The sequence below is a fragment of the Sinocyclocheilus rhinocerous genome, unplaced genomic scaffold, assembly GCF_001515625.1.
Source record: "Sinocyclocheilus rhinocerous isolate Xijiao unplaced genomic scaffold, SAMN03320098_v1.1 scaffold904, whole genome shotgun sequence".
Lineage (NCBI taxonomy): Eukaryota > Metazoa > Chordata > Actinopteri > Cypriniformes > Cyprinidae > Sinocyclocheilus > Sinocyclocheilus rhinocerous.
In genome coordinates, this window is record NW_015658509.1 from 175,186 (window position 1) to 193,678 (window position 18,493).

Genomic DNA, 18,493 nt, shown 5'->3' on the forward strand with positions numbered 1-18,493 from the left:
TCATCTTCTCTCTCTCTCTCCCTTTCTTTTTCTCCCTGTTGTGTCATGTCATCTTAGATCTCTTCCAAATTAAAGTTTACACAAGAGCAATCAAACAAAACAAAAGCATTCTAGTTTAAACTCGCAGACCGGGATGCCAGGGCTCTTGTTTAAATTTTGGCAGAGAGGGCCTTAATTGAGAGATGACAGCTGAAATGTTATTTTTTCCCCTCCTTTTAAAGCAAGAGAGTGCTGTCAAACTGGTGATATCTGTTTCCATTTACACATTAAACACGGCGCACAACACGCTCGCAGCTATAAAGTCACTCGAGACAGAGGCAGCCAGCATGTCTTCTCCAAACCCTCCTGTCAAATATTTCTCTCGTCCGTGAACTGACAAATAAGAAGCAAGCCACCACGACTGGATTGTTACATGTGGCATTAAAGAGATAAAAGCTTGTGATCTGGGTGGCCTCGTATTCTCAGGAGAAGAAATGCATTTCAGGGAGGAAAGAAGAGTAGTAAAAGGAAAGTGGAAAGAAGAGGTGACAATCTACAAAATAGCATCATGCCATTTCTTTTGGAAGGGTCAAGGTATCAAACACAAAGTTTCATTAATTCTTTAAACACTTGTAAATAAAGATCGCAAATTATTTATAATGTGCTTGGAGATAAAATGTAATTAAGAAAAGCTTGTGTATTTAGGGTGTTACATGGCAACACTTTCCCAGAGGAAAATTGTATTGCTCAGAGTTGAGCCTTTTATAACTTAGGAGACCTGGAGCTTTTTGTTATGTTTCATTTATCATTTTTATCTTTTTTTATTATTCTTATTTGTGTATCAGCTTTGTCTCATATATTTCTCCTGAAATATGCATTAAATGGACAAAAAATAGACAGTGAAGACATTTATAATGTTGCAAAAGAGTTCGGTTTCAAGTAAATGCAGTTCTTTTGAACTTTCTGTTCCTCAGAAATCCTGAAAATGAAAAAGATTTCCACAAAAATATTAAGCAGCACAGCTGTTTTCAACATTGATGATAATAATACATTTGTCTTGATCATCAAATCAGCATTTTAGAATGTTTTCTTAAGTATAAGGCTGGAGTAGTGGTTAAATTAAATGTTTAAATATATTAAAATGGAAAACATATATCATAAAATATTTCACAATATTACTGTTTTTACTGTACTTTTGATCAAATAAATGCAACATTGGTGAGATTAAAAATCTTACTGACCCTAAACTTTTGAATGGCAGTGTAGGTTGTAATATTATAAAATTACTGTGCGTTATATACTTTCAGTGTTGGGCAAGTTACTTCCAAAATGTAATACATTATATATTACTAGTTACTGTCTTTTGAAAGTAATTAGTTACATTACAATATTACTGTCTCTGAATTGTAATGCGTTACACTACTTTTGAGTTACTTTTGAGTTACTTTCACCAAAATATCCACAGAAGTATTATAAAATGCCAAAATGTAGTTTATTGCTGCTCATTCTACACCCAGTGGAGGGTAATGTGGTAGGTCTATATAGCATACAATTATAAAATCATATTTAGATGCCGGTATGCAGGTCTACATTAATGTTACGTTGTAGTTTAGGTTAAACACAGATAAGCAGAAACCACATTATTACATTCATAAATAATACCGGTAAATAAAGCGAAATGTTATAATGTACAAACAATAAACACAATACCTAGCCTATAGGCAATTTTGAATGGTTTCAGAAGAAAACAAGAATGAAAAATATAAGTTGCTAAACAAGCCAAAACGAATTAGGCTAATCAGTGGCGGCGCTAGGGCGGGGCTTGACGGGGCCCATCAGAAACTTGCTTAGCCCCGGCACAGCCCCCCCAAGGATTTCCTAATGATGTACCCTTATTTTTGGTGTCGCTTTCATTAACATTGAAAAATAAACATAAAAAAAAAAAGTGCCTAATATGTGGCCTATAAACGATTGATATTATGGGGGCGGGGTCAAGCAACGCGCAAACTGTGCGCAAGAGTTATGCCGGTGAACGTCAGTAAATTCACTATAGAGAAAGTGAAAGTAAAAAAACTGACGGAGCTTTCTAACGCTGCATTAACGGCGCATATTCTCTGAGACAACAAGAGACAAAATTACTTCAATATAGGCTGATGATGGTATATATCTGTCTTAAATTATTCCCTTAATATTTCTCTTGTGGCCCGTATAGTGAAAAACATGAGAAGAAACGTATTTCGCGTTAAACAGGTTGTTTAAATTCCATGGTTATTAAAATGCGTAAAAAGAAATATGATGCGATATGATCAGATCTAAATGTAATGCCGCAATCAACACTTTTCATTTAATTTTCACTTTATTCGCGACAGCCGTAATAGATTTAGTTGGTAACACTTTACACTAAGGTGTCATTTGGTAACATTATTAACTTATATGAACTAACAATGGACAATACATTTGTTACCGTATTTATTAATCTTTGTTAATGTTAGTTAATGCAAATACAATTATTCATGTTTGTTCATGTTAGTTCACAGTGCATTAACTAATGTTGACAAAATACAGCTTTTGATTTGAATAATGTATTAGTAAATGTTGAAATTAACATTAAGATCATTAAATGCTGTAGAAGTATTGTTCATGCTTAGTTCATGTTAACTAATACAGTTAATTACTGTTAACTAATGAACCTTATTGTAAAGTTTACCATTTAGTTTAAATGTGCAGGGGAGAAATATGAAATATGGGACACAAATATGGAGGACCAAACCAGAAAAAAAAAAAAAAATGTCGATGTGCATGTTTTATGTTGTTGGTATTTTATGTTATTCATATTTATGTTATAATAAAATACGTTATTGTTATTTAAACTTTTTTTGTTATCTAATTGTGCTCAAAGTTGTTTTTCTAATACATTTGTTACTGATGGCCAGTATGTGTCGTGAATAAGTTAACTTTGTCACATTAAAAATGGGTAACATTTTATAAGGTCTCATTTGTTAACATTGCTTAATGCATTAGCTAACATGAACTAACTTTAATTAAAACATTTGTTAACATTAGTAAAAAAAATAAAAAATAGTAGTGCAGGGTAGGCTATATATAAATTATTCAACTTTTAAAATGCCAAATCATGTGCTAAACATTTTGTTGGACATGGGCTATAGTTTTACTCTCAGATGTTTTAATAAAAACACTTGACACTTTTAAGAAAATGTCTCTGAACGTTCGCTCAGTTCAACAACTCAACTCTACCGTAACCCTCACAACCCGTATGGCATAATGGCATAACAATAAGCGTATATGCAGTGTTTTTTTGGGCTATTATACCATGTGCTACTTTAAGTACGCACGCGAGCACGAATCTAACGGTGTTGCGCTTCCTCCAATTCAGCGCCTTTTTAAGGAAACATTCATGCGATTAGTTTGGTTACTTTTACTACCACCATAATAGCATAGTGTTTTTAATCCTGTAAACCATGGACATTGATATTTATGCATGACTTGGTTTTAAAACTTCAAACAAATAGCTTACACTGAAAACTGAAACTGAAAGTACACTGTGATGTATTTAATAGGCTACATAATGATATATAGCATACAAGACATGTTTAAAAAAAGGAAATATCAGACAAAACGTAAGACACAAACTTTTACCTCTCGAAAACATCCCGACAGAACTGATGAGCGGTCATCAAAAGGCAAATTTCATAATCCGTTAAATCTCTTGAGATGACTGGCTCAAACATGTGTTTCAACAAAATATCCGACATGAGTTATAAACGGTTTCATAGGCTATCATAGCTTTTCATTCTCTTCCTCTTTTGCCCATCAAGCTCAATCATGTTGGATAAGCACATTCCATTGTTCAATACAACTTTTTTACTTCCGTAATTTAGCCCAGATGAAATCCTGTATGACGCTCAGACGTCTTAAATGACGATGCATGCTCTGATCTCCTCAAGACTGGATTATTGTAACTCGCTTTATAAGTCAATCGTCCGTTTCTCGACTGCAAACAGTTTAAAATGCAGCAGGTAGACTTTTTATGGGTATATAAAAAAAACGGGAACATATCACCCACATCTTAGTTTTCTGCGTTACATAATTTATTTTAAAATACTCTTATTCGTACAAGTCTTGAATGGTCTCGCACCTTCTGAATATCAGTCTGGAAGAAAGCTGAGATCTGCTAGTCAAAAACTATTACTAGACTAAACCAAAGAGGGGATTGTGCGCCTAAATTTTTGAATACTTTATATTAGAGCCTCCTGTTTTTTTTTTTATATTTGTTTTTCGCTGTTTTTTTTTTTACTGTGTTGTGATGTATGCTTTTTTTTTATTTTTAATTTTATTTTTTTTATGTAAAGCACACTGGTCACCAAGTTTTGTTTTTAATTGTGCTGTACCAATAAAGTGACATTGACATCTAAGGCTGGTTTTTATAAGTCATGGAAATGCAGCTTCAGTGGGTCTGATATTTTCTGCTGATCTGTTTGGTGAGGTGAGTTGCGCAACATAAGATAGCAACGGCTCATTTATTTTTCAGAAAAGTAGGATATGTACGGTGGCCGAGAAGTGCAAAGCAAATCACAATTCTGAAAACAAAATAACAAATTACAAACACAAATGCAAGTCTAAAAAACAAAATAACAATTCAGAAAACACAACGACAAATCCGAAAACAAATTAACAAGTCAGAAAACACAACGACAAATCAGACAAGCCGGAAGAGGTAGGTATAGTTTGAGACAGCGCCATTGGTTTGGGATTACTCACCGCTGACTGGACGAGACATCTGTCAATCAACGTATACAGGGAAGAACCAGCCGAAGAACAGCAGAGTCTTGGTCGAAAGTTCGGAGATGGTATTAAAGTAGCTCAGTTTAAATGTATTGTATGAATTGCCCTTGCTATGCAAAAAAAAATATGGAGTGTATATTTACATTTAGTTAAAAGTGGCTGTAATACATCAGCTCCAGAGGCGCAGATGGATAAACGCGTGTCGTTGGCTTTTTGACGCGATCGACCCGGGTTCGATCCCACCTTTTGCCGAACTTTTTTTTCTCTCCTGCGGCGGCGATGCCACCATACAGCAAGTTACAGAAATCAAGACGTGAAAAAAAAATAGTGTATGGATAAACTCTTTCAAAATCAGTGTTTGACAGGAAGTGTTTGGTTTTAGCTAAAAGACGCAAGTTATAAAAACAAGACCGTACCACAGAATGTATTTGCTTCTACATTTTTAAATTATCTTCAATTTGAAAACCCAAATCTCTTACCGATGTTTTAATATGCTTTAAATGTTTTTATATGTTTTAATTTAAATATGGTGCCAATGGGCTCGAGTCTAAAAGTAATTTGGTAGAATTGTTTGACTGGCCAAAAACAATAACCTCTGTCTTTTCTTCATTTAAAATTAGGAAATTTTCCACCATCCAGTTTTTAATATTTAGACACGCTACACTCTAAAAAATGCTGGGTTAAATACAACCCAGTGCTGGGTTAAATAGGGACAAACCCAGCAATTGGGCTGTTTTGACCCAGCGGTTTGATTAAATGTTAAACCCAACCTTCTGGGTAGTAACCCAACTGCTGGGTCAAAGCAACCCAATTGCTGGGTTTGTCCCTATTTTACCCAGCACTGGGTTGTATTTAACCCAGCATTTTTTAGAGTGTGATATCTGGGTAGTAACCAAACCGCTGGGTCAAAACAACCCAATTGCTGGGTTTGTCCCTATTTTACCCAGCACTGGGTTGTATTTAACCCAGCATTTTTTAGAGTGTAGAAGGGAATCCAAAGATTTTGTTGAGTGTCTTAGTGGTACATAATGATGCATAGGAATAGCAAAGGGGAGAACCATTTCAAATGCATTGGCACAGTAATAATCCACAAAATACTTTTTATGTCATTCCAAAATTAGGAAAAACTTTATGACTCGCTACGAAAAGTTTGATTATTAGAGTTGAATTGTTTCTGTATGTGTGATGTGTTTCTTTAACATTCTCTTTTTTTCTGCATAGCTTTATTACAGGGCAAGACCAACAAACTGTGATATACCTACTGTGATATTTCCAGAAACTGAGAAGCTTTTTTAGAAAACTGAGGTGTCATTTTTCTGATGGTTCATACTTTGTCATGTCCTTTCTTGTGTACTTTTAGAAAATAAACTTAAAACAATATTTTAGGATTTAAGGCAAGACACCACTGATGGATAGGGTCAAATATTTAACTAATAGATATCATGCCATGCATCACTGTAGATGGCAATATTAAGCATATTCTGTTATGATTTTATACTGATGTTTGTGGCCCAATAAAGCATAATTTTTAAAAGTATGATTTACTTCACACAAACATCACTAACAGCGCATTATAAATTCTAATTAATGTGTAAATGTACAAGTAGGCTTCTTGCACTATATTTCATTAAACACACAACAAATTTACAATCATAATTTACTACATTAGAACTCATTTAAATGTGCAGTATTTCAGAAAGGGCAGAAAATGAGTGGAGTACATGTTTGTGATCTTGCTGCACATTAACCATCTGGCATTTTTAGCCATTTAAACATTAACAAAGCCTGTTCCTGCCTCAAACGGTAACTGTAAAACAAAGTTTAAAATAAGAAATAAAGTCTCATTATGAGATATAAAGCTGCAATTATGAAAAAAAAAAGAAAAAAAAAAGATATACCCTTGTGAAAACGAAGTATACGCTACATTTTAAAAGAATATACTTAAGTGTGAACTGAATGTGATGTTTTTATTAATTGCATGTTTTAGAGTTGCCATATAAATTATTTATAGTTGAATCTTTCCTGTGGGAATTTTTACCCTAAGGCTCAGTTGAAATTATGTTGTAATTGTCTTTTCATTTAAATTAATTAAGAACAGTAAACTTTTTTTTTTTTTTGTAATCAGTATCAACTATTTTGTACTAATATTTATATTTTAAAATGACTAAAGGTTTCTTGTCTTGTCACATTCAGTTATGAATTACTTGAATCACGTAAATGTTTCATCCTATATTTTCAATTCAAAACTGTAAAATAAAAAAAATAAAAAGTCCAGTAGTTTGCATCACAGGATATTACTGTTGGTAATTTTACATTTATATGTAAAACATTTGTCAGATATTAAAATGCATATCAAAGAAAGATTGCCTTTTTTTGATTGGCCATCTTAGTCAAGCCCATAAAATATGCCCATGATCAGCCATTATTATTGATCCACCTTATCTCCAACAATGTTCTTGATATGTTACTCGGCTTTCACTGGATGACATAAAAAAAGCAAATACTTTTTACAACAGAATGGTCGACATCTCGGCCTGGATCTTGGGGTGATCCTTGATGATCGGCTAACCTTTAAATATCACATTGCAAAAACAGCACGATCATGCAGGTTTGCACTACACAACATTAGAAAGATCAGGCCCTTCCTAAAAGAAAATGCATCACATCTTCTCGTCCAGGCCCTTGTCATTTCCAGGCTATACTATTGCAATGCTCTTCTGGCTGGACTTTCAACATGTGCATTCAGACCTCTGCAAATGATTCAGAATGGAGCAGCACGTCTTGTTTTCAATGAGCCCAAGAGAGTCCATGTCACACCGCTTCTCGTCTCTCTGCACTGGCTTTCAGTTCAATTAAATTCAAGTTTATTTGTACAGCGCTATTCATGATACAAATCGTTGCAAAGCAACTTTACAGCAAATTAAGTTTCTACAATATTTAGTAGTAGCTTATCAGTGGTGACTGTCAGTTAATGTACATATGGCAGAAATGTACGGACAAATCAATTAAAGACGTAATCAAACAGACGATGAACACTATTAACAGCAATTATTATGTACACAGGAGCTAACCCATTAAGGGCCCACTAATAATTTATTATTATTTATTATTATTACTAATAAAGGTAAGTAATAATATTTTGTAACTGATACGGAACTTAGTAGGTAGCCAGTGCAGAGACTGCTAAAGTAGTACTAAACTAAAACTACTAAAAACTAAAGTCTCTAACCCAAAGAGATATTCTTTATAAAAGTTAAGACTGGTCCACGCCCTCCTAAAGCACCTAATTTAAACACGCCCCCACATGTCTACATCACGATGTGGGAAGATTTGCATAACGCCGGCCAAATGTTTACGCAAAGAAAGAAGGCGTAACTTTTATTCTCGCTGTAGTATTGTTGTTGCACGCCGCCATGTCGTGAAGGCGCTGTGTTTCGTTGTGAAAGCAAAACTACTTTGTTCGGCCTTCCAATAGTTCTGCCCGGACAATAACGCTGTCACGCTCTTGCTGTGCCAGCGAACAGGCAGGACGACGAGGATGCAGGATACAAGAACACTTGAATAAATTCACAATAGGAGCACACGCACAGGGTAACATTCACATCGACATTGACAATAACCGACAAACTAGACTACAAGAGGCAGGAACTAATATAGGGCAGATAACGAGGGGCAGACAGGTGAGCACAATAAGGTGATTAACTGATAATGAGGACAGGAACAACCAAATAAGGACACAGAGGGAGAAACCACAATAGACAGTCCAGGAACAGGAGCCCTCCGTGGGCTAAACTCAGGAACAGGAGCCCTCACTGGGCTGGAAGTGGGAACTGCAGCCCTATCTTGACGCTGGTCTGGGGCTAGAGCCATCTCTCGACTCTAGACAGGGGATAGAGCCAACACTGGAGCGAGCTCTGGGGCTGGAGCCGACACTGGAGCGAGCTATGAGGGGTGCTCTCGGGCGAGGAAGAGGGCAGTGAGCCATCCATTTCTCCTCATCCTCCCCTTCTGGTTACGGGTGAATAGGGCGGCCGGCGGGCTTGACTGATGAACGGCCGGAGGGCTCGACATCGGCGCAGCCGGCGGGCTTGCCACAGGAACGGCCGGCGAGCTTGAGAATGCCGCGGCCAGCGGGCTTAATACAGGAACGGCCGACGGGCTTGTCTGCTGAACGGCCCGCATTTCTGGGCTGAGGACAGAGACGGTGCTGGGAGGAGATGGGTAACCGGAACGTTTGGATGGGTATGTGGAGGGTCCTGGCGAGGGGTGAGCTGGTGAGGCGCAGTGGTTTTCGGGAGGGACTGGATGATGATCGCTCCAAACTTTTTCTACCTCCAGATTAACCCCATTTAAATACAGGACCTGATTAACCAGCTCGATCAGGGGAAAGCTATACGTGGGAAGATCACAGCCGATTACTTCATCATCCAGCCCCAGCCGAAAACAGACCCCGAGAGCAGAATCGAACCAGCTCACCTGGTTAGAGAGCTCTAGGAACTCCTCCACATACCTCTCCAATTCCCGACCACCCTGCTGCAGACACCAAAGCCTGTCTTCAGCCGTAGACATCTTGTTTGGGTCTGGTCTTCTGTCACATTTCTCTTGTGCCAGAGAACAGGCAGGACGACGAGGATGCAGGATACAAGATCACTTTAATATATTCACAATTGGAGCACACGCACAGGGTAACATTCACATCGACATTGACAATAACCAACAAACTAGACTACAAGAGGCATGAAATAATATAGGGCAGATAACGAGGGGCAGACAGGTGAGCACAAAGATTAATTCCATGCGATATAATTAAATCTAATGTGTGATTAAACCGATGAGTGGGCCCGGTGACGTTTTGCTTGACTCCAAAAGAGTTTATTAGGTCAGTAAACGCAAGTCCTAATGCATAATTTGTATTATCAACGTGAATGTTCAAATCTCCGACAATTAGCGCTTTATCAACGGTAACCAATAGGTCTGCAAGGAAATCTGCAAATCCTTTTAGGAAATCTGTATATGGCCCTGCGGCTCGCATCAAGTTATAGAACAGCCACGGGCTCCGCACACTCCTACCTCTGCTCTCTCTTATGAGTCTACCTCCCCTCCAGAAGCCTGAGGTCGTCCTCGTGGTCCCATCGCAGAGAGGCTCAAAATCACTCTCAGGGACGCTTTCTTTCACCAAACACTGTTAGTGGAATGACCCACCAAAATCCATCCGGACAGCCGAATCTCTCACAATCTTCAAGAAACAGCTGAAAACTAATCTCTTCGATGAGCATCGAACTGCACCCTCCTAAAAAATTAAATTAAATAGATAAATAAATAAATTCTCTATGCTTTCACTTTTTCTATGCTCTCATTATCCCTTAATGCCTTCCTGTCCTAGCTTTTACTATTCTGAACAAATACTGAAACCTTGTATAACTGGCATTTCTCATGTTTATTGCCATCTTATGATGAATCGCTTGTTGTATTCCTCAACTGTAAGTCGCTTTGGCCAAAAGTGTCTGCCAAATGAGTAAATGTAAATGTAGAATGTCCTTAAAGCCCTGAGCTGTCAGGTGATATACTATGAATGGCATATATTTAGATATTAATTGTTTGTATGCATTGATGAAGATGTTTATCTGAGAAAAATAGTCATTTATCCATCTTCCAAATTCAATATCCATATAGTGTGTAACTTGTAGAAATGTGTAAAGGCAGATTTTCCACTTTCTGCTGCGTCTCAAGCACCGTTGAGTGGGCAAGCCTTTCAACATATCGCTTTTGGCACATGGACACTATTTACAGGAGAGTTCATTTTAAGCACTCAAATCAAATAAAGGTAAACAAACAAACAAATCACTCACAGGTGCGCTGTTGCCCATGCATACCATCCGCATACAGCCAGATTTTTGTTTTTCATGTTGATTTTATAATTATTTTATTTTTTTATTGACTTGAAACCAGTGACAGACAGTACTTCATGACAATCATTTAGGCCTCAATGAATCCATAGTCCTGTAGCACTTTAGAAACAGCTAGTATAAGATCATTGGCGTAGTCCCAGAGATGATCATCTCTTATAAGGTTTGTGTTCGGTGGGTACGTGAAGTTTTTGAGGTGGTACATGCGAGCTATGGCATTATTCACCCGGACCGTGGGGCTTCCGTTCACACTTTCCAGCAGGCCATGAACAGTAGTCTTCTGAACCAGACGAGGATTTACTATAATCTTGTAATTGTTGTTTAGCATGATTTACATGTTACTAGCATGTTGCTAGCATGATTAGCGTGTTGTTAGCACAATTAGCATGTTACAAGCATGTTGCTAGCCTGATTAACATGTTACTAGCATTTGTTGCTAGCATGATTAGCATGTTATTAGCATGTTTCTTACATGATTAACATGTTGTTAGCATGTTGTTATCATTATTAACAAGTTACTAACATGTTGCTAGCATTATTCTAGCATGATTAGCATGTTACTAGCATGGTGTTAACATTTTGTAAGCATGGTTAGCAAGTTACTAGCATGTTTCTAACATGATTAGCATGTTGCATTTTGTAAGCATGGTTAGCAAGTTACTAGCATGTTTCTAACATGATTAGCACGTTACTAGCATGTTGTTAACATGATTAGCATGTTACTAGCATGGTGTTACCATTTTGTTAGCATGAGTAGCAAGTTACTAGCATGTTTCTAGCATGCTACTAGCATGTTGTTAGCATGATTAGCACGTTTCTAGCATGTTGTCAACATGATTAGCAAGTTACTAACATGTTGCTAGCATTATGATTCTAGCATGATTATCATGTTACTAGCATGTTGTTAGCATGATTTGAGCATGATTAGCGAGTTACAAGCATGTCGTTAACATGATTAGCAAGTTAATAGCATGTTACTAGCATGTTGTTAGCATGATTAGCATGTTACTAGCATGATGTTAACTTGAGTATCAAGTTACTAGCATTTGTATAGCATGATTAGCATGTTACTAACATGTTTTAACATGATTAGCAAGTTACTTGCATTTTGTTAATATGATTAGCAATTTACTAGAATGTTGCAAGCATTATTCTAGCATGATTAGCATGCTACTAGCATGATTATAGCATGATTAGCATGTTCCTAGCATAATGCTAGCATTTTTCTAACATGATTAAAAAGTTACTAGCATGTTGTTAGCATGATTCTAGCATGATTTGCTTGTTAATAGCCTGTTGCTATCATGATTAGCAAGTTACTAGCATGATTAGCATTGTTAACAGCATGTTGCTAGCGTGATTCTAGCATGCTTAGCAAGTCACTAGCATGTTGGTAGCATGATTAGCATGTTGCTAGCATGGTTATCATGTTACTAGCATGTTGCTAGCATGATTAGCAAGCTACTAGCATGTTGCTGGCATGATTAGCATGTTTCTAGCATGTTGCTAGCATTTTTCTAGCATGATTAGCAAGTTACTAGCATGTTTGTTAACTTGTTTCTAACATGATTATCATGTTACTAGCATTTTGTTATCATGATTAGCAAGTTACTAGCATGTTTATAGCATGATTAGCAAGTTACTAGCATGTTGTTTGCATGTTTCTATGCTAATACAGTTAAAACCAGCTAAAACCAGTTTAGGCTGGTTGCCTAGCTGGTTTAAGTTGAAAATATCTGGGTTAAGCTCGGTTGGTGTAAATAGCCGCTGCCAATAATAATAATAATAATAATAATAATAAAGATTCTAACCTTATATTTCTACTATACACTGTAAAAAAAAAATCCGTAAAATGTACAGTAAAAAAATACTGAAATACTGAAATCTGTTTTGTACCTTTGTAATACACTGCACCAAAAGCAGGTGGTGATGAGGAAATCACATGATGAACCAAAGCCCATCACAAGCAGCTTTTAAATATTAACATATATAGAAGGTGCACAGTGTCATTCACACAAACACCATCATGGTAAAACTTGAAACTGAAATAATGCAATAAACATTAATTGAACAACATTAGATGTAACATACAACCCTAATGTACACAACTGATAAGAAAAAAACTAAGAAGAAACAGTTATTTCAACGAAAAAAAAAACACATCACATTTGAAATGTAACGCAGTGAATCATGGGAGTGTCAATTTACGGTTATTCACTGTAAATTATATAATCTTTTTCACTTCCAAAAACGGTATACTACCGTAAAATTGCATGTGATGTCCAATACAGTTTTTCACCGTATATAGTAGGGGAACTTACCGTTAAACATTTAACAGGTTTTTATTGTAGCATTTTTACAGTCTTTTACCGTTAAATTCACGGTCATTTTTTTACAGTGTATATACGGTTATAAATATGAAGATTACTGTATCTTGAAGATTGTATTGTATTGAATATTCTATTATAAAGACATTTTGTTAATTAAAAAATAAGCACTTTAATGATGTAAAAAATAAGCAATGTATACGTTATGTTAGATGTGTTTTTTTTTTTTGACTACTTTTTATCTCTAGATAGCTAAGATATTTTAACAAAAATAAATAAATAAATAAATAAATAACATTTTAGAAGGGCCTCGCTGATTAATTTTGCCTGGGGCCCCCACTTAATGTAGGTTTGCCTCTGCCTATATGTCAGACATCTACTGGTCCACTTTAGCTTGATTTTGGTAAAATATCAATAATATATAATGACACGCAATTGTCTGTCCATATATAAAGCCACAATATCAACACATAGTTTAATTATTTACATTTTTGTAATTATTTAAAAATTACAGTGTTCTTTTCCATTTCCTGAAAAAGTCTTGAAAAAAAGTCTCGAGGTCTCCGCCCAACAACGACCAAGTTCTACTGCATAAGCCAAATACATTTTTAACAAACAGAATAATCATCATGATACACACTGTCTCACTATTAGCTATGATTTTTATCTATCATAGTCTTTCTAAAAATAAAAACATAACTTCAAAACTGTTGGCATTATTTTGAGGCGAGGCCCTGTGTCGTCACACACTTGGCACAGCTGTCTTGGGACGGTTCTGTACGTGCATATCATATTAACCGTGCGCTATTATTTCAGTGTTGTTGTTATTGTAGATATTTCATGCAAACTTCGTACAGACAATGCATCGTACAGCATTATTGAGGACTAACGTTTATCATCCAGCTGAACTGAACGTGCATTTTAAACACTTGCATTATATTCTTGCTCCGTCCATGCAATAAAAGAGTAGAATCTTCTAATTGTCTAGCTTTAACAAAAAGTGTGTATGTGAGCAGTGCTTTAAAAAAAAAAGAATATAGCGTATTTACAATAAGTAGCTTGCTCGAGACCGCACGCGCTTATCTAACGGTTCATGCGCTTCCTGCTGTTCAGCGCAGTTATAAGAAATATTTATTCGATTAGTTCAGTCACTGCCGCCATGTTTTTTGTTTTTGTTCTTATTTATTTATTTTTTTAATCATGTAAACCATGGGCGTTGGTTATTTATTCAAAAGTTGGTTTTACAACAATAAGCGAATAGCGGAAAACACTTGAAAGTAAAAGTGAAAGTAAATGTTGTTAGGCAATAGGCTGCTTTATCATATGCTATTAATAGCCTACAATACAACAATACATTCAGAAGGGAAATGTCAGACAAAAGATAATAAAGAAAACGTTGCAGTACCTTTCGAAACCATTATAGGCTGCGACGGACGAGCGTTCATCTAAAGCAATGCTCCGAATCCGTGAAGCTTTTCAGGTATGACTTGCTGAAACATGCTTTTCACCAAAATATCCGGCACGAGTTCAAAACAGTTTCGTATTCCATCGTCAACGTTTCCATTTTCTTCTTCTTTTGCCCTTCTGTGGCCAGTTTCTATACGGTCTTGCTGGTACACAGTGAAATATTGCTCCAATGTGTCTGATATGTGCTGATCTGTTTGTTAGGTGCGGTGGGTTAGGCAACCAATGGAAAGAAAAATAAGTACAGTCCAGGACTGTCACAACTGTCTTCCCCAAACCTTTACTTACAGTAAACAGTTACTGATTTGAACTATGATATACTCTTAATTAAGTGTCTTAATATGCTACCTTTTTCCTCTATGCTTATACTGTAAATACAAAGACTCCATATCCAAATTGAATTCACTCGAAGAATTAGCTCATTTTGAAACGTATCTGTATTTTCCATTCAGATTTTTTTTTATGTGTTCCTCTGACTTAATCAAAACCGTGTAGCCACATATTAATCTGTCTGTTGTATCAGTAAACCTGTAGAAAAGTGATTGTTATCCTATAGTCATATTTGGGGTTAAAATGACCCAAAATATAAATAAACAGACAGACAGACAGACAGACAGATAGATAGATAAATAGATAGATAGATAGATAGATAGATAGATAGATAGATAGTTGTGATGTTAGAAGGGGCGTGTTGATTTGAAACATGGTGGAAACACTGATCTATAATATAAAGGGTGCTTGTTTAATGGAAGGCTGCATCCTAGCGATGCTTCATCCTTCCTAGCCCAGTCCTTCTGAGGTTTCAAGCCCTAGAGACCTGATAGGTTAGGTTGTGATTCACCTATAATCTTACTAGCCCACTTGACAATTTGGTTCAAAGGATTTTTGTTCTTCAAAGACAAACTTTCAAACCATGACATAAGATAAAATGACATAACCGATTCAATTAAAGCCCGATAGAACAAGTGTCATCATGGATTTATCAATGTGAAATCTGGACAGCTTTCTAAGACAAAAACAGATGCTGATGTCCCTGTTCTTAGAATAACATTCTCGAAAAGTTTTTATGATGTTATTGATATTTGCAGAATGTTTTTTGAATGTTTGCATTAAATGTCCTTAGAATGAGTCTAGGTCAAATTCTTTGGTATAATGCTTTTCACAGTACACCTTGCTTCAAAGCAGCTTTATAGTGGCATTTAGCAGATACCCAGCTAACAGGGAACATTCTCAGGACATTAGCTAACATTCTGGCAAGGTTCTCTTAAAGTTATAAACAAACATTCTTCCAGTAATGTTAATCGAATGTTTGTTCAAAGTCATCTGGTCTTTAGAAATGTCCTCAGAACGTTAGCATACACACACACACACACACACGCACACACACACACACACACACACTGTTATTTATACAGAGATGGAGTTTGTGGGGTTTTCCTGTGTCAATGTGTGTTTCCTCCAAATGCTTCAGGTTTCCACCACAGTTCAAAGACATGCAGCATAGGTAAATTGATGGTACTAAATGGTCTGTGTGTGTGTGTGGGCCCTGTGATGGACTGGCCATCCATCCAGGTTGTTTCCCCTGCCTCTGGCCTGAGATGGTGGGATAGGCAACCTTTCATAAGTGCTGTGGGGGATAGATGGATGAGTAGAAGCAATACTCCCGGGGGGATTTTTGGAGGATTATTACATAACCAAAAAAAAAAAAAAAAAACTGGACGTTTTTAACGTTTAGAAAACATTCAGAAATAACATTTTCAGAACTTGATAGGACTGTTAGCGAAACATATTTTTGTTAGCTGGGTTGTAGGTCTTCCTTTGCCGATCAGCTCAAGTATTTCATTAAAAGTATCTTTAAAACGGTGTGCATAATAAATTAGAAACAATGTCCTCCTCATTAATGTTATGTGCATTTAGTGCTAGATATGGTATTGTTTTTAGTTTTTTTTTCCAATAGAGTTGGCCACAGTGGGCGGAACTTGTCATAAATTTAAGGATAACAGACCCCGCCCATTTAAAGGGACGGTTGGTCAATTTTCCTGACATTTGAAATTACTCTCTCATTGCTTGGCCCTCTGCAATTTCATAGCTGGATCACCAATCACAGAGCTGAAAGCGTACAGCGGAAACATCCTAATAGGGAGAAAAAGGGCGTCTTTCATTTAACCCTTCACGTTCAAACACAAACTGAATAGACAGATTTGAAGGGTTTATTTCCTAAAAAAAGATTTAGATGTTTATTGTCAAATTATGAATTCCTAAAATAACATCAGAACTTATGACTTTTTAAGCATTGTTTTACTAACTATTAAACTATTCTTTAGAAGTTTTGTAATATTATTTTTACAATATTTTAGGCCCTCTCTGAGGTTCCCCTCTGTACTACAAAAACAGATTAACCTTACCATTTGGTGTGTGTGTGTGTGCCTAATATAAGCATCTATTAAAATGCAATGTTTACTGAGATCACAGTAAATAATGACATATGTGTTTCACAGTCATAGACAAGATGCCACATATGTGTCTAGAGTTGTGTCTGGGTTAAGTATGAGACGCTGATCATCAGACAAATACTCCTCCAAAGACATTCAGAGTATATGTTACAAGAGTGTTGTGTTTCACCATATAAACATTTGCATTTCAATGTAGCATGTCTATGGTATTTAAAACCCTAATTGAGAACATAAGTTTAAATTCGATGAATTAATATTATTTTATTATTATATTATATTGTATTAGATTAACTTGTTTGACTATAATGCCACAGACTTACTGAAGAAAACAGTCCATAGCAGTGGGAGTAACAGTTGTGGATAACTTCTCATTTATATAAACATAAAGTTCATTATTCATTGTTTTTGTGTAGGGAGTTCATCTCTGGAATGCTTTGGGCGTTTAGCCTCCAAAGTCTTTCCAACTATTTTGGCTTTCAACAAAATAACTTCTCTGATTGAGACACATCAGATCCAAGTGTCCTTCACAATTCTGTTGTGCAATAACCTTCATGGAAGAGCCTGTCTTTTTAATCAGGCAGGGTTATATAACCCCCTATATATTAGTATAGAGGCCGCTATGAAGTAAAATGAGGGCAGTTTATGGCTAAACCAGAGATTCTGTAAAAATGAGACAGAAACCTCAGCATCAGTATCAACGGTCATAATAAACATAATGGTCAACAAAAGCTTGTATTCACTTCATATAATGGCCCTGATGTGACAGTCAGAGCCGGATTAATTTAAGGGCTAGATGGGGCTGAAGATGGAGGGGGCCCGTGATTGGCTGTGCAGGGAAGGAACAGACCTAGATTGATTGGCCATCGAGAGCCCTGAACGTTTCCCGCATGCACATGCACACTAGAAAGATTCATCCTTGTCCAGTGTCTGTGCTATTTCCCTCCAAAAGTATGAGTGATAAAACTTATATATAAATGTTTTTAATTGTTGTGCAATAAAACCATGGTAATGAGGAGTATGGTTTTTGCCTGATTCATGATCTTACTAATACTAGAGTTAACTCTGAATTCAAGAATTACAGTAGCGTTCCATATAGTGTTGCTATAGACTCTTTTAGGGCCAGAAAGAATACCTTCTAATAATACATTTTTTTTAAGTAAGCTACTTAAAGGGGTCTTATGATGTTGCTAAAAATAACATTATTTTGTGTATTTGGTGTAATGAAATGTGTTTATGAGTCATATACTCAAAAGTTGTTGTTGTTTCTGGAAACCTGTTTGCATTGACGTCATATCTGGTGTTATTTATGATTTTAATGTGTTGTAGCCTGGAATATTTCATATACGTTCTCATTGTATCTCTGTGTTTGAGATTTGTTAAAAAATAAAATAAAAAATAAAATAAAATAATAATATTCCTGTGGTAGAAAACGTTGTGGCACTAAGATAGGCTACTATGAAGGGGGCCCTTATGTTTGCTATAGGCCTGGGACCCTGTGTGTTCTTATAGGACCTAAAAACTCTGCATATAATAACCTAGAACACTCTCTAAGACTTGATGG

At 36.3% G+C, this 18,493-nt stretch overlaps 1 protein-coding gene across 2 annotated transcripts in view; it reads right to left on the minus strand.

The window, feature by feature from the left end:
- Positions 1–14,691, minus strand: part of LOC107722290 (glycosyltransferase family 92 protein F13G3.3-like) — a 20,002-nt gene extending 5,311 nt beyond the window's left edge. The window contains exon 1 of one of the 2 annotated variants that reach the window (XM_016530582.1): positions 14,421–14,691. In XM_016530582.1, the coding sequence (XP_016386068.1) occupies positions 14,421–14,460 (40 nt within the window). In that variant the 5' untranslated portion in view covers positions 14,461–14,691. Of the gene's footprint in view, positions 1–3,636; positions 4,029–14,420 lie in introns of those variants that run through there. The other variant, XM_016530583.1, reaches the window with a different exon arrangement.
- Positions 14,692–18,493: the final 3,802 nt, after the last annotated feature.